Raw genomic sequence first — 13,937 nt, 5'->3', positions numbered from 1 at the left:
GCAGGTTAGGTGGATTGGCCATGCTAAAAAAAATGCCCCTCAGTGTCCAGGGATGTGCAGGTTAGGTTACGAGGATGGGGTGGGTTTTTAATTGGTAATAGGTTGAAGGAGTATGGAGAACGTGCAAGATGGTGGAGTTAAGGCCAGGATGAGATCAGCCATGATCGAATGGCAGAGCAGACTCAAGGGGCCAAATGGCCTAATTCTCCTCCTATATCTTATGAACTTATGGGAGAGTAGACCTGGGTGGAGTGCCCTTTCGGAGGGTCAGTGCTGACTTGATGGGCCGAATGGTCGCTTTCTGCACTGCAGCGATTCTATGATTCTAAATTGCCCCCTAGTGTCCAAAGTTTAGTTAGGGTTATGTGGATAGGGCAGAGGAGTGGACCTGGGCAGTGTTTTCTTTCGGAGGGTCGGTGCAGATTCAATGGGCTGAATGGCCTCCTTCTGCACTGCAGGGATTCTATAATATCATGCATATTTCAGAACAACTTATCTCCCTTTCGATCTATCTATCTCACTTACCTTCTGCTGAAAGAAGGAACTTACATTTCTACACCCTGATGCATTTCACAGCTAATCTTTTTAAGGGCAATCACTGTTGCTGTGTAGGCAAGTGCAGCATCATACACACATAAATCGCTGGAACATTTGCCTTTTAGTGATATCTGGTTGCGGGTTAAATGATGACCAGGACACTGGAAGTATTCCTGTGCAATTCTTTGAATACTGCCATGGGCCTTTCTTGGCCATCTGAGCAGATAGAAAGAGCCTTGTTTCAATGTCACATCCAAAAAATGGTACCTCCTGTCAAAGTGTTATTCTGGATCAGGCATCCAAGTCTTTTAATCCACAACTTTCTGCCTCAAAAATTCCTCACGTGATTCAAAGATAAATCCCTTGGGCATGCCCAGGGTAGAGTATCAACGTGTAAAGTGAACAGACTCGAGTGGCAATAATTTATTTTTCTAATTTCTGCAAGTTGCTGATCTCAGCCATGCTGTACAGGGATATTCATCTCTTTATATCATAGAATTTACAGTGCAGAAGGAGGCCACTCGGCCCATCGAGTCTGCACCGGCTCTTGGATAGAGCACCCTACCCAAGGTCAACACCTCCACCCTATTCCCATAACCCAGTAACCCCACCCAACACTAAGGGCAATTTTGGACACGAAGGGCAATTTATCATGGCCAATCCACCTAACCTGCACATCTTTGGACTGTGGGAGGAAACCGGAGCACCCAGAGGAAACCCACGCACACACGGGGAGGATGTGCAGACTCCACACAGACAGTGACCCAAGCCGGAATCGAACCTGGGACCCTGGAGCTGTGAAGCAATTGTGCTATCCACAATGCTACCGTGCTGCCGGGCAAGGAAGTACAGGAGAAGGAAAATCAGAGGGTCTGTTGCTTCTGAGCCATGTCTGCGTACTTCCCAGTGACCAGAATAAAAGAGTTATTGGTGGAGGCCTTGGAACAACTTACGTGCTCCTTCGCTGCACTCCAACTATACAAGAGTTGTCACATATAAAGGTAGAAAGCAGGAGCAGGAGTAGTCCATTCAGCCCTTCGAGCCTGTTCTGCCTTTCAATATAATCATGGCTGATTGTCTATCTCAACACCATATCCCCCACACTTTCTCCATACCCCTTGACACAGGGCCCAGGGTGGGGAATAAAAATATGGCTCTGTTCAGGAAAAAAAAGAGGTACGTCTCAACCAATAAATGAGAAACAAATGCTATTCAATATGATACAGGACAGCTTAATAAATCTATCAGTGGGGATCTCATGACATTCAGTTTTTATTTCCCCCTCTGCTGGCTTTCAATATCAGTTCCTGAGTGCACCTCAGGGAGGCTCCAGATTCAATCCCGCATCAAGCTAGTTGACTCAACCAGGGCAGGGTTGGGTAAATTCACAAAGCCATTAGCAAACCGCAGACATGCATTTATTTGCCAACGGTTAGATTTTTATTGACCACTCTTCCCTGCTCTTGCCCGTCAGGCCACTGTGTGAACCATAATGCTAACATCTGTCTTACCTGCAGCTGGAGCTGGCCAAGCCCAGGTGTTGCTGCTGCTGCCATGGTGGTGGGGATAAGCTGAAGAGGGTAGGGCTCATCTGTGAAAGAGAACAACATTTGCCTTAGAATATATTGCACATTTTCCACTTACCATTCCCACCCCCCTTCCCAAAGGCCCTCCACTGTCTGGGAATATTGGTCCATCTGTGGCCTCTCACTCCTGGCTCTCAAAATGAAAACAGTCCATCGTGAGAATTACACACAATGACACTGCATCTTTGCTACTGATTTCAGGTTGCCATCTAGACAGGTCCCTTTGCAGTTTTATTGTTTTTTTTATAAATTTAGATTACCCAATTAAATTTTTTTCCAATTAAGGGGCCATTTAGCATGGCCAATCCACCTACCCTGCACATCTTTGGGTTGTGGGGGCGAAACCCATGCAAACACGGGGAGAGTGTGCAAATTCCACACGGACAGTGACCCAGAGCCAGGATCGAAGCTGGGACCTCAGCGCCATGAGACTGCAGTGCTACTTTACACAGCTTTAAACTTGCAACCGCTCTCCTTGGCTCCTTTGGCAGCTAACACCTCCCCACCGGGCTCCCCATGGGGCCATTACAACCTATCATGAGTGGAATATATTAATGAACTCCATTGCCTCAAATTGATGTGGTATGTATGGATAAATATTTGCTCTGAATCGAGTCTTTATTACACAAAGCCTGTGTCATTTTAATCCCCTGGTAACTGATTTAATAGCAGCATCCTAGGCCTAATAGTCAAAATTTCCAAAAAGTGTCAATAATGCAAGTTCCAATGATTTTGCAGCCGTTGATTCAAGACATCAGTAATGAATACAGGCTGCCTATTCAGCTGTGACATTGGTTAAGCTTGACTTTGTGCAATGCTGGCTTCAGTAGAAATAAGAATGAGGAGGGATGTAAAACAGGCTGCCAACTCACTATCACCCCAAGATCTACACCAGTCAGTTCAAACATCGATAACATCATGCCTCTGTTTAGGATGACAAGGTGAATGATCTTAATTTAAATTGAATTTAAAACATTTCTCTACACTTCACATTTGTTGTACACTTGGACTGAACTCGTTCAAGCAAGCAAAGGAATTCTGGCATCACCATAACCAGTCTGTTAATAATATGCAGTTCTTCGCTCTTCAAAGCCTTTAACTAAAAGACAATCCCCTCTATGAACCAGTATCTCTTCTGGCTAACTGCACTGTGTAATGTCAGGTTCAGCTGTTGCCCATTTAAGCGGTACTGGGGTGACACTGCAGTGAATTAGCCATAACGTTTCAAATGAATAAGCTATCAATGATTCCTGGATGTTCGAGAAGAGGCCATTTGGTCCATCTTGCCAGTGCTGTCTCTTTGAAAGAGCTATAATAGTAGACCAATTTCTCTGCTCTTACCTCATAGCCCTACAGTCTTTTTTCTTTTCATGGAATTATCCATTTCTTTTAAAGTTACCGTTGAACCCGCTTGCACCACCCCTTCAGGCAGTACATTCCAGGTCATTGCAACTCACCGTGTGAAAAAATTATCCTTATCTCTCTGTTTCCAGTCATTTTAAATCTCTGTTCTTTGGTTACTGACCCACACACTAGTTTATCTCATGGAAATCCAATTTTGTCTCTCTCGTGGGATTTACAGGCCATTCGGCCCATCAAGTCTGCACCAGCCCTTGGAAAGAGCACCGTACTTTAGCCCACGCCTCCACCCTATCCCCGTAACTCAGTAACTCCACCTAACCTTTTGGACACTAAGGGTAATTTAACATTACAAATCCACCTAACCTACAGATATTTGGACTTAGGGAGGAAACCGGAGTACCCGGAGGAAATTCGCGCAGACACGGAGAGAAAGTGCAAACTCCAGAGGCAGACAGTCACCTGAGGCTGGAATTGAACCCAGGGCTCAAGAGCTGTGATGCAGCAGTGCTAACCATTGTGCCACCATGCCGCCCCACTGCTGGATACAAGTTACCCTCATATACTCTGTCACAACACCTCATGATTTTGGACACCACCAGTGAATCTCAGCTGAACCTGCCCTGCTCTGAGAAAATCCATCTCGGCTTCTCTAGACTCTACTAAAATCCCTCACCCTTGGTGTCATTCTGGTAAGCTTCCTCTGCACTTTCTCTATGAAGCCCTGACATCCTCTCTAAAACTTGGTGCCCAGGATTGGACACAATGCTCATGCTGAGGTCAGGGCAGCCATTTATAATGGTTCACCAGAACTTCCTTCCTTCTGTATATCAACTCAGAATATATGAACAGACAAAACTGGGGTGCAGGAAATGCCCAGCTGGTCCATCATGCCAGACCGTTTTGAACACAATGAACATTTGTGGAGATACAACACGATCAGGCTTCTCAATGACCATGATACTCTTTTAGAGAGTTGGCATTCTCGGTCAATTAATGTACCACAGGCCAAGATGTAATTCTGCTCATGCAAACTGCAATGTGCAACATGGCTGATTCCAGTACATAAATTTACCACGGTGGCTTATCCAGATGCAGTTCAATACATGTTCCTCGACAATGATCTAGATTCATTAGCAGGGGGTAAATGGGCATATTGGAGATGTCATTTTATTAGCTCCAAATGAAAAATCACAATCATATTAATCAGTAACATTTACACAAACATTGACACAAAACCATTTCCAATAACTGCTGACTGTTGCAGATGAGCAGGATGATAAAGTGTCAATGTGCTGGAGTGGATTAACAACCATTCTGAATTCTTGAAGCTCTCATATTCCTGCTTGTCCAAAGTGGTTCAGTGCGGTCACGGATGATGCATGTGAGTTTTCACCCAGACCATGCGGAAAATATAAAACAGGGTGGGGGACTGCACCAAGAAGTTTTCACTCTTGCCCTCCCACTCCCTCAACCCCTGAATAACCAGCATGGGGAGCAGGTGGAATATCTATCCCTTGCTTTAGCTGGAGTTTGTTTAGCTTTACAATAAGTCCAAATCCAGTAAGACATCAGGATCGTTTGAGTCACATTCAGAATAAATGGATGCGTGCAGTTCCAACAACACTCAAGAAGCTCAACACTATCCAGAACAAAACAGCCCGCCTGACTGGCACCCCTTCCACAAATGTTCACTCCCTCCATCACTGGCACAATGACACTTAGTCACTTTTTTGGGCCCTGGGGAGTTTCTCACCGGTTTAGCCCACACTTCAAATTCTTTTTTAGCACTATGGAGCTGAACTCGGAGATCGGGCCGCCATTTTGAAAGGGTGCCCCGATCTCTAAGTGAGCTTGTGGGTCGTCGTCCCCCCCCCCCCCCCCCCCCCCTCCCCCCACCCATTGGCAATGTCACACCCCATACACATGGCCACCACCCCACATCCCCCAAGTGAGGACACTCGCTATGGAGTGCCTGGGGGGTCCCTCCTCTTCAGCTCCCCCAAAGCCTCCTGACAGCACCCCCTTCTTTCTAGGACTGCCACCCATCACCCACCCAACCTTCCGGAGGCTCCTGCTTACCTGCCCTGTACATCCCAATCCTTCAAACCCTTCCCCTCCACCCTCATTTCATGGGCATGGCCCCCCTTGCCTCCTGACCCTTGGCAGTGTCACCTGGCACTCAAACACGCTTGAACAGGCACCCAGGCAGTGCTCCTGCTGGCTGGCAATGCCAGGGTGCTAGCTGGGTAGTGCCAAGGTGCCCGCATTCCGGTGAAGGGCCAAGGAGCCACCGTGCACTTACCCTGACCACCCTGGTGTCTCTGGTAGACCGGACGACCCTCCCTGGTGCCATTCCACCTGGTCCACGTTTGTGTGGATTCGCCCTGAATGGGGCCCGGCTGCAGCCTCGCTGGGGAGTGCGAAGAATAGCAGGAGGCCGCTAGATCCCGCACAGATAGGTCGTAAGTAGATGGCCTCTCCCGGCATTCTATGGCCGCGTTGCACTCAAGCAAAAGCACAAAGCAGCCGGAGATTCGTGCCCACTATCTCTCAGCATTGGGGAAGTAATTCCATCATATGGACAACAACACTCATGAACACTCACTACCACCTCATAGGACAATTAGGACATCAAAGCTACTCAAATCCGTATCCCAGGAATCATTTAAACTCCCCTCGTCTATTCCAACCAGAATTCCTTTCCCCACCATCATTGTCAAATGCAATCACATCTTACGCAGGGATTATGTTGGGACTTGCCATTTCTATGCTATCCCTGTGGCGAGAAATACTGATGTTCTCTTTCATTTCTTCTAGTCTCTGGCTGGAGGGTAAAGCTTTTCAGCTGTAGATGCAGTTTTGACTCATACATTAAGCAATACGATTTTCTAACCATTAGGGACTCCCATTGTGGGTCTAATATTCTGCTGGAAGAATCATAGAATTTACAGTGCAGAAGGAGGCCATTCAGCCCATCGAGTCTGCACCGGCCCTTGGAAAGAGCACCCTACTTAAGCCCCAGACCTCCACCCTATCACCTTTATCCCCATAACCCCACCTATCCTTTTTGGACACTAAGTGCAATTTAGCATGGCCAATCCACCTAACCTGTACATCTTTGGACTGTGAGACGAAACCGGAGAACCCGGAGGAAACCCAAGCAGACACGGGGAAAACGTACAGACTCCACACAGTGACCCAAGCCGGGAATCGAACCTGGTACCCTGGAGCTGTGAAGTAACTGTGAAGGTTAAGTGAAGAACCTTTATACGGCAGAACCTGGGACCTCGGGACCATCAGGCAGCAATGCTAACCATTGCACCACTGTGCAGCCCTGTGCATCACTAATTTATGACACAGCTCTGCCAATTTTGATATAGCTCCCCAGATGTTGGTGAGAAGGTATTTGCAGGTCGGACTAGGCTGGTTGAAGCTTCTACATGTCTAGTTTGGTCAATGCCAACGGTCCACAGTATCATTTTAACTGATCCTCTTATAATGGTTTAAAACAGTGTGGCATAGTTCAATGCACCCGCCCCACCTCCACGAACCCCCAAGTGGAATGGGAGGTGGAGACACTCAAGATGGGCCATGAAGGTGCAGAGTGGAGAATTTACCACATTCACAACTACACCCAAATAAGTCCAGTTCAGTTCAGCAAGGGTCAAAGACGGCCTTCATGCCCGAGGCTGATTGAGGTCCTTTGGGGACTGCATGGTGGTACAGTTGTTAACATTGGTGCCGCACAGCTCCAGGGACCCGGGTTCAATTCCGAGGTCGGAATTGAACCCGGTGTGTGCAGTTTGCACATTCTCCCTGTGTGATGTGGGTTTCCTCCCACAGTCTAAAGATGTGTAGGTTAGGTGGTTTGGCCTAGCCAATTTGCCATTTAGTTTCCAACGGTTAGATGCGGTTACGGGGTTGCAGGGGAGTGTGCTTAGGTGGGGTGCTCTTTCACAGGGTCAGTGCAAACTCGATAGGCTGAATGGCCTATTTCTGCACTGTAGGGCAGCACGGTGGCCTAGTGGTTAGCACAACCGCCTCACGGCGCTGAGGTCCCAGGTTCGATCCCGGCTCTGGGTCACTGTCCGTGTGGAGTTTGCACATTCTCCCCGTGTCTGCGTGGGTTTCGCCCCCACAACCCAAAAATGTGCAGAGTACTGTAGGTGGATTGGCCACACTAAATTGCCCCTTAATTGGAAAAAATAATGGGGTAATCAAAATTTAAAAGAAAAAAAAAAATAAAAAATAAAAATTTCTGCACTGTAGAGACTCAATGATTACGTGGTCACACCATTTGGGTTGTCTGCCAGGCAACTCCAGCAGGCCTTCCAGCAGCCTGCGGAGAGGCCACCCAATACTAACAGAGAAACCTGCTGGCAGCAATATCCTCTTGCATAGGAAGAACTATACTTTCCCTTTAAACCAGCCACCTTCCCCCTCCCCATCTGATTGGCCTCGAAGTACATGGGGTCTGTGCTCCTTTGGCTGTTCCTCCTCCTGAGGACTCCTCCAGTACTGGCAGTGGTCAGCGGTCCTCGTGGCACTGCTGGTACTGAAGAGCTGCCAGTCTCTGATTGACCAGGAGCTCTCGGAGGCAGGACATGTGCATTGCAGGACCCGAGAATCCCGCACCAACCAAATTAGGTTTTAATCATGCTTTTAATCACGTCGGGGTACCCAGAAATGGCCACAGTGAGGCTGCCACAGGCTCTCCAACCAGTGCACAGACCCACCATCAAAACCATTAAACCACCCCAATGAGTGGTTTGCTCGGACACCTCTTAGGGCAGTTAAGAGCTAACCACATTGCTGAGGGCATCAAGTCATTCGTGAACCAGATGGGGTTTTTCCAACAATGAGCTCATCACTATTGACATGAAGGGTCAGATTTTGACAAGAGCTCCACAGACCAACTAGAGATGGGCAATAAATGCTGGCCTAACCAGTGACACCTATATTCCGTAAATGAATAAAACAAAAACCTTGAGTGGGATTTTCCGGTTCCTGTGGCATATTTTACAGCTAATGGGCAGACCTCAGGAGCCATATAGGGTATAAAAAAATGAGACTTTTACAATCTAATGCAGTCTTCACTCCTGCACACTTGCTGGTGCTGAAACTCCCATTCATAAAAGCCATTCAGAGCTTTTAAATCTCCTCGAGTGATTAGTCGGCAGTGGAATTATCTGGTCTCACAAATGTCTGGGGGGGTTTTGAGTGTCCCCACACTCTGCCATCAAGGAATGTACCACAAGGGGTTGCCATTGGCGAGACCAGAAGATCCCATCAGTGGAAAGGTCCAGAAAATTTTGGCTGTTATAAAATATTGAGGGTGTGTCCCAGATTCAGAATTCCTGCCCCCTTTCCAGCTTAAACCATTAAAAATGATCTCAACAGGGGTTCTGAATTCACAATTGGATTGATAGCTTAAATAGGCTATTAAAGGATCAGATGTCTTTGATGTAGTTAGTTTAATAAATATTTGTTTTTAAACAAGATTAATCACTCAAGGAGATTTAAAAGCTTTGAATGGCTTTCATGAATGGGAGTTTCGCTCCAGAGAGTGAACACCTCCACTTTGTGCATGAGATTGGGGCTGATACAGCTGAAGGTGGTATATAGAGCACATCTCACAAGGGCGAGGATGAGCCGATTCATGAGAAAATGTGAAAAAGGACAATAAAAATATATATTTTTAAATGAATGGGAGTTTCAGCACTACCAAGTGTGTAGGAGTGAAGACTGCATCAGATTGTTAGAGTCTTATTTTTTTCATCCCTACATGGCTCCTGAGCTCTGCCCATGGTGGATACTGGGTTACTGGCTATGGAAATGGCTTGAAGGTTGCATGAGGGAGCATGGTGCAGGGGTGTGAATCGTGAAGGCTAGAGTGCCTAACAACTTTTAAAATGACTGGGGGCAAAGTTCCGAGACCACTGAGGCAAGCCTTCTAACAAGCCTGCCTCGGGACTTCCCACTCCCGTGACCGCCTACACCACACTTCCGACACCAGGTCCATCTCGCACTGCACCAATCCACCCCCTGTCCCTGCCCCAGAACAAAACATGAATATATTGGAAGACTTTTTACTGAGCCGGGATCTGCAGTAGTCAAATCAGGCCCTCGCTCTTAATTCAAGATGTATTTCATTAATTAATTTAATTTAAGTTCCTCAGCTGCCACAGTGGGATTTGAACTAATTTCCATGCTCATTAGTCCAGACCACTTACTGGTCCAGAAAGACTAACCATTCTGTTACTATACCCCAGCGTGGCTGGCTGGGGGTATTTAATGAAAATGACCTCCTGCTTCAGAGAGGTTCAGGGCAGATGCAACCAAACGATGTATCCCAGCCACTCTCACGCTCCTGCTAACAGCTAGTAGCAGAGTGGGACTGCAGGAGACCGCACTCACAGCTCGACAATCGTGAAAAGCAGCAGGAAAAGGAGGGAGAAGACGGGAAGTCAAAATAAATAAAAATGGAGCAAAGATTTTTCTTCAGTAAATGAAAGGATGGGAAGAAAAGGTTTTCACTTTTAAATAATCGACTCCAACGAAAAGTTCATCGCTACATGTGTTCACAGAAATGCAAGCATACCCACAGCAGATGATGTGTAAAAATAACTCTTTGAATACTGATTGTCAGCCCAACATTCCATGTCGCAAAATCGCCATATTTTGCAATGATTAGAAAATAGGCATATTTTCTATTGTTGAACGGACAGACACAAGATATGCCGGGATTCTCCTTTGCAGGGACTAAGTCCCCACGCCGGTAGGAAAACCTGCTCCAATGACTCCGGCATCAACGGACCCCGAAGGTGAGGATTTCTCACCTGTCTCAGGGGCTAGATGGTCGCTGGAGGGGTCGGCGCCGCTCCAGCCGGCGCCGAAGGGACTACGCGAGTTCGCGCATGCGTCAAAGGGCCGGCGTGATCTTGCGCATGTGCAGAACCACTGGCGTGTTTTGGTGTCTGCGCGCAGGGTTCTCTTCTCTGCACCGGCCATGGCGGAGCCCTACAGGGGCTGGCGTGGAAGGAGGGACTGCCCCCATGGCACAGGCTCGCCCGCAGATCGGTGGGCCCCGATCACAGGCCAGGCCATCGTGGTTCATCCCCCCCCCCCCAACACCCAGTGTCGGATCTGCCCGTGCTCCCCCGAGGACTGCCACAGCCGAATTACCTGCCCAGTCCCGCCGTGTGGGACCATGCATAACACACGCAGGCGGGACTGGCCAAAAACGGACGGCCGCTCAACCCATCGGGGCCCAGAGAATTGCCGGGGGGGCCGCTGCCAACGGCCCCCGACCAGCGTGGTGGGAATCCCGTCCCCGCCTGGTAAACGGCGCCGGAGAATATGGCAGCCGGCGTCGGGGTGGCAGGGCTGGATTTGCGCCGCCCCCTGGGGATTCTCCGACCCGGTGGGTGGTTGGAGAGTCCCGCCAAAGAGATTCAGAAGTACAATTCTTTAAATGTGAGATCTCAAGTTCATGATGCGTTCGCTTCATAAACAGAAATTTGGAGTATTAAAGCTAAGAGACGATGATAAACCAATACAACTCACCAGCTGGACTACAATTAGAACACTGAGCTGGATTATCCATTTCAGCGGCTAAGTGCCGGCTCGAACGGAGAATTTGTGGGCGTTTTAAGACGCCACAATCGGCGCCGAACCCTCACTGATTCCAAGCCCAGTGAGGAGTTAGCAGCGGCACCGGCTGACACTCTCAGCTCCCGCGCTAAAAATGGTCGGAGAACGACCGGGTCCTTGGCCACTCATGCACACGGCTGATGACCTGCAGTGGTCGCGCCATACAACATGGCGTCGGCCGTACGCGGACCCAACCTGCCATTCGTGACCCCACAGACCACCCCCTGCCCACCAGTTCCCCCAGCCCTCACAGAAGCCCCCCTGACCAGTGGCATGAATCCCGGCCGAGTGTGGCAGCACTGGACACAGTCCATAGCCGCCACACCAGGTTCCTGACCGCTGAGACCGCACATGTCTCGTGCGGTAGGGAACTTGGCCCTTCGGCAGCAGAGCATCGCGGGAGGGCCTGCCAATGATGTGCCAATGCCGTTGCAACGGCGCACAACGCGATATCGGAAGGGTCGGAGCACGGCTGATCGGAATCAAACTGGCACCGCCCCAATTTGGTGGTCGGAGCCCATTCTCTGCCCGATCGTCAATTACGATATTGGCATCGAGCAACGGAGATTCCTGCCCATTATCTAACGTTTAGGACATCTTAAGTTACGAAGGATATAAATACCTCCATTTTCTGCCATCCCTACCTGGTCTGGCCCATGTGTGACTTCAGACCCACAGCAATATGGTTGGCTCTTAACTACCCTCTGAAATGGCCTGGCAAGCCATTCAGTTGTGTCGCTATGTAAAGGTCCAATAGGAGTAAAACTCAATAGGTCACTCAGGATCGACCTAGGCACCAGAAGCAACAAAGGCATACCTAAACCCAATTGACCCTGCAAAGTACCCCTCACGAATAACAGGACTTGTGCCCAAATTAGGAGAACTGTCTCACAAACTATCCAAACAATAGGCTGACAATAGTAATACTCACTGGTTCATAGTTTTCAGCTAACATCCTAGAACCCTCCATCACCATCCCTGGGCATGCCCTGTCCTATCAGCAAGACAGACATGCCAGAGATAGTGGATCAGTGGAACAGTTGGGAATGGGTGGCCCTCAACATCGCCTCTGGATTCCAAGAAGACTTGTGGCATCAGGTCATAAATGGACAAGGGAATTGCCAGTTGATCCCAGTTGCGATGTGGTGCTCATGATACTCCTCTGGCACTTGCTCCCCTTTGGAATATCTCAAAATGTTTCACTCCTTTCACCTCATTTAAAATCCTCATTCTCTACCACCCGCCCCAGTAGCAGCCCAATTTTCTCAAGAAGCTATCTTTGCTGCTATTCTCCATCAGCCAGATGGAGGGGAGATGGTGGCATCATGGTAGTGTCACTGGACTAGTAAACCAAAGACTTAGAGGAATGCTCTGGGGACCCAGGTTTAAATCCCGCCACTGCAGATGGTGAAATTTGAATTCAATAAAATGTCTGGAATTACAAGTCCAATGACAATCATGAAACCATAGCCAGTGGTCCGAAAAACCTATCTGGTTCACTAATGTCCTTTCGGGAAGGAAATCTGCTATCGTTACCTGGTCTGGCCTACATGTGAGTCCAGACCCATAGCAATGTGGTTGACTCTTAACTGCCGCTTCAAATTAGGGATGGGCAATAAATGCTGGCCCAGCCAGCGTCGCCAATGTCCCATGAACGAATAAAAAAATCCTCTGCACCAACAAGCTTTCCGTCCTAAGTGGTTTCATCCTCCATCTCAATTTGTCGTGTTCTCTTCTCTGAGTTCATTGCCCTCTTAATCTCTTCCCCCAAGCAAACTCTCCAATCCATGTTCATGGTGACTCCCTTGACCTCACCATCTCATGCGGCCTTGGTCGCTATTCCCAGAGTATCAAACAGAAATAAGGCCATCTCTGAACGCTTCCTTGTACTGTTCTCCACCCATATCCCATTTCCCTCTCCAATTCCTACTTTCTTCAGTATCTGCCCGGGAGGGAAAAAAACTCTTCCCCAATTCATTTCCAACTACATCCTCAAAATCCCAGTTGTCCTCCATCTACTGCAACATTTCTGCAGCTACCAATCTGCTGAAACACACCCTCACTTCAACCTGCGATGCCCGAGTACCAATCACACCATTATTCTCTCTCCTCATGGCCTTTCCTCCGATAATCCCCTCATCTCTCCTTCTTTAAGTCCAAGAGAAGTAGATTTGAACAGATATGCAAACAATTAGCTTAACCTCCTGCAGAATGTTTGAGGTGAGGGACGCCATCAGTGTCCCTGCTGATTTCACCTGTGGGAAGTGCACCCACCTCCAGCTCCTCAGAAACTGTGTTAGGGAACTGGAGCTGGAGTTGGATGAACTTCGGATCATTCGGGACGCAGAGTTGGTCATAGATAGAAGCTTCAGGGATGTAGTTACTCCGAAGAATGAAGATAGATGGGTGACGGTGAGAGGGGCTGGGAGGAAGCAGTCAGTACAGGGATCCCATGTGGTTGTTCCTCTTAGTAACAAGTATACCGCTTTGGATACTGGTGGGGGGATGACTTACCAGGGTTAAGCCATGGGGTACAGGTCTCTGGCACAGAGTCTGTCCCTATTGCTCAGAAGCGAAGGGGGGGGGGGGGAGGGAGAGGAATAGAGCATTAGTCATTGCAGACTCCATAGTTAGGGGGATAGATAGGAGATTCTGTGGGAATGAGAGAGACTCGCAGTTGGTGTGTTGCCTCCCATAGTTAGGGGGATAGATAGGAGATTCTGTGGGAACGAGAGAGACTCGCGGTTGGTGTGTTGCCTCCCAGGTGCCAGGGTCTGTGATGTCTCGGATCGTGTTTTT

At 48.5% G+C, this 13,937-nt stretch overlaps 1 protein-coding gene across 10 annotated transcripts in view; it reads right to left on the bottom strand.

The window, feature by feature from the left end:
* sox5 (SRY-box transcription factor 5) overlaps positions 1 to 13,937 on the bottom strand; it is a 471,378-nt gene that overhangs the window by 143,871 nt on the left and 313,570 nt on the right. For all 10 annotated transcript variants that reach the window (XM_038811022.1, XM_038811020.1, XM_038811021.1 and 7 more), the window contains one exon: positions 2,049 to 2,128. In XM_038811022.1, the coding sequence (XP_038666950.1) occupies positions 2,049 to 2,128 (80 nt within the window). The remainder of the gene's footprint in view (positions 1 to 2,048; positions 2,129 to 13,937) is intronic.

Source organism: Scyliorhinus canicula, chromosome 11 (genome assembly GCF_902713615.1).
Source record: "Scyliorhinus canicula chromosome 11, sScyCan1.1, whole genome shotgun sequence".
In the NCBI taxonomy this organism is placed as follows: Eukaryota; Metazoa; Chordata; class Chondrichthyes; order Carcharhiniformes; family Scyliorhinidae; genus Scyliorhinus; species Scyliorhinus canicula.
Note: the sequence above shows the minus strand (reverse complement) of the source record. Positions and strands in the feature narration are given on the sequence as shown.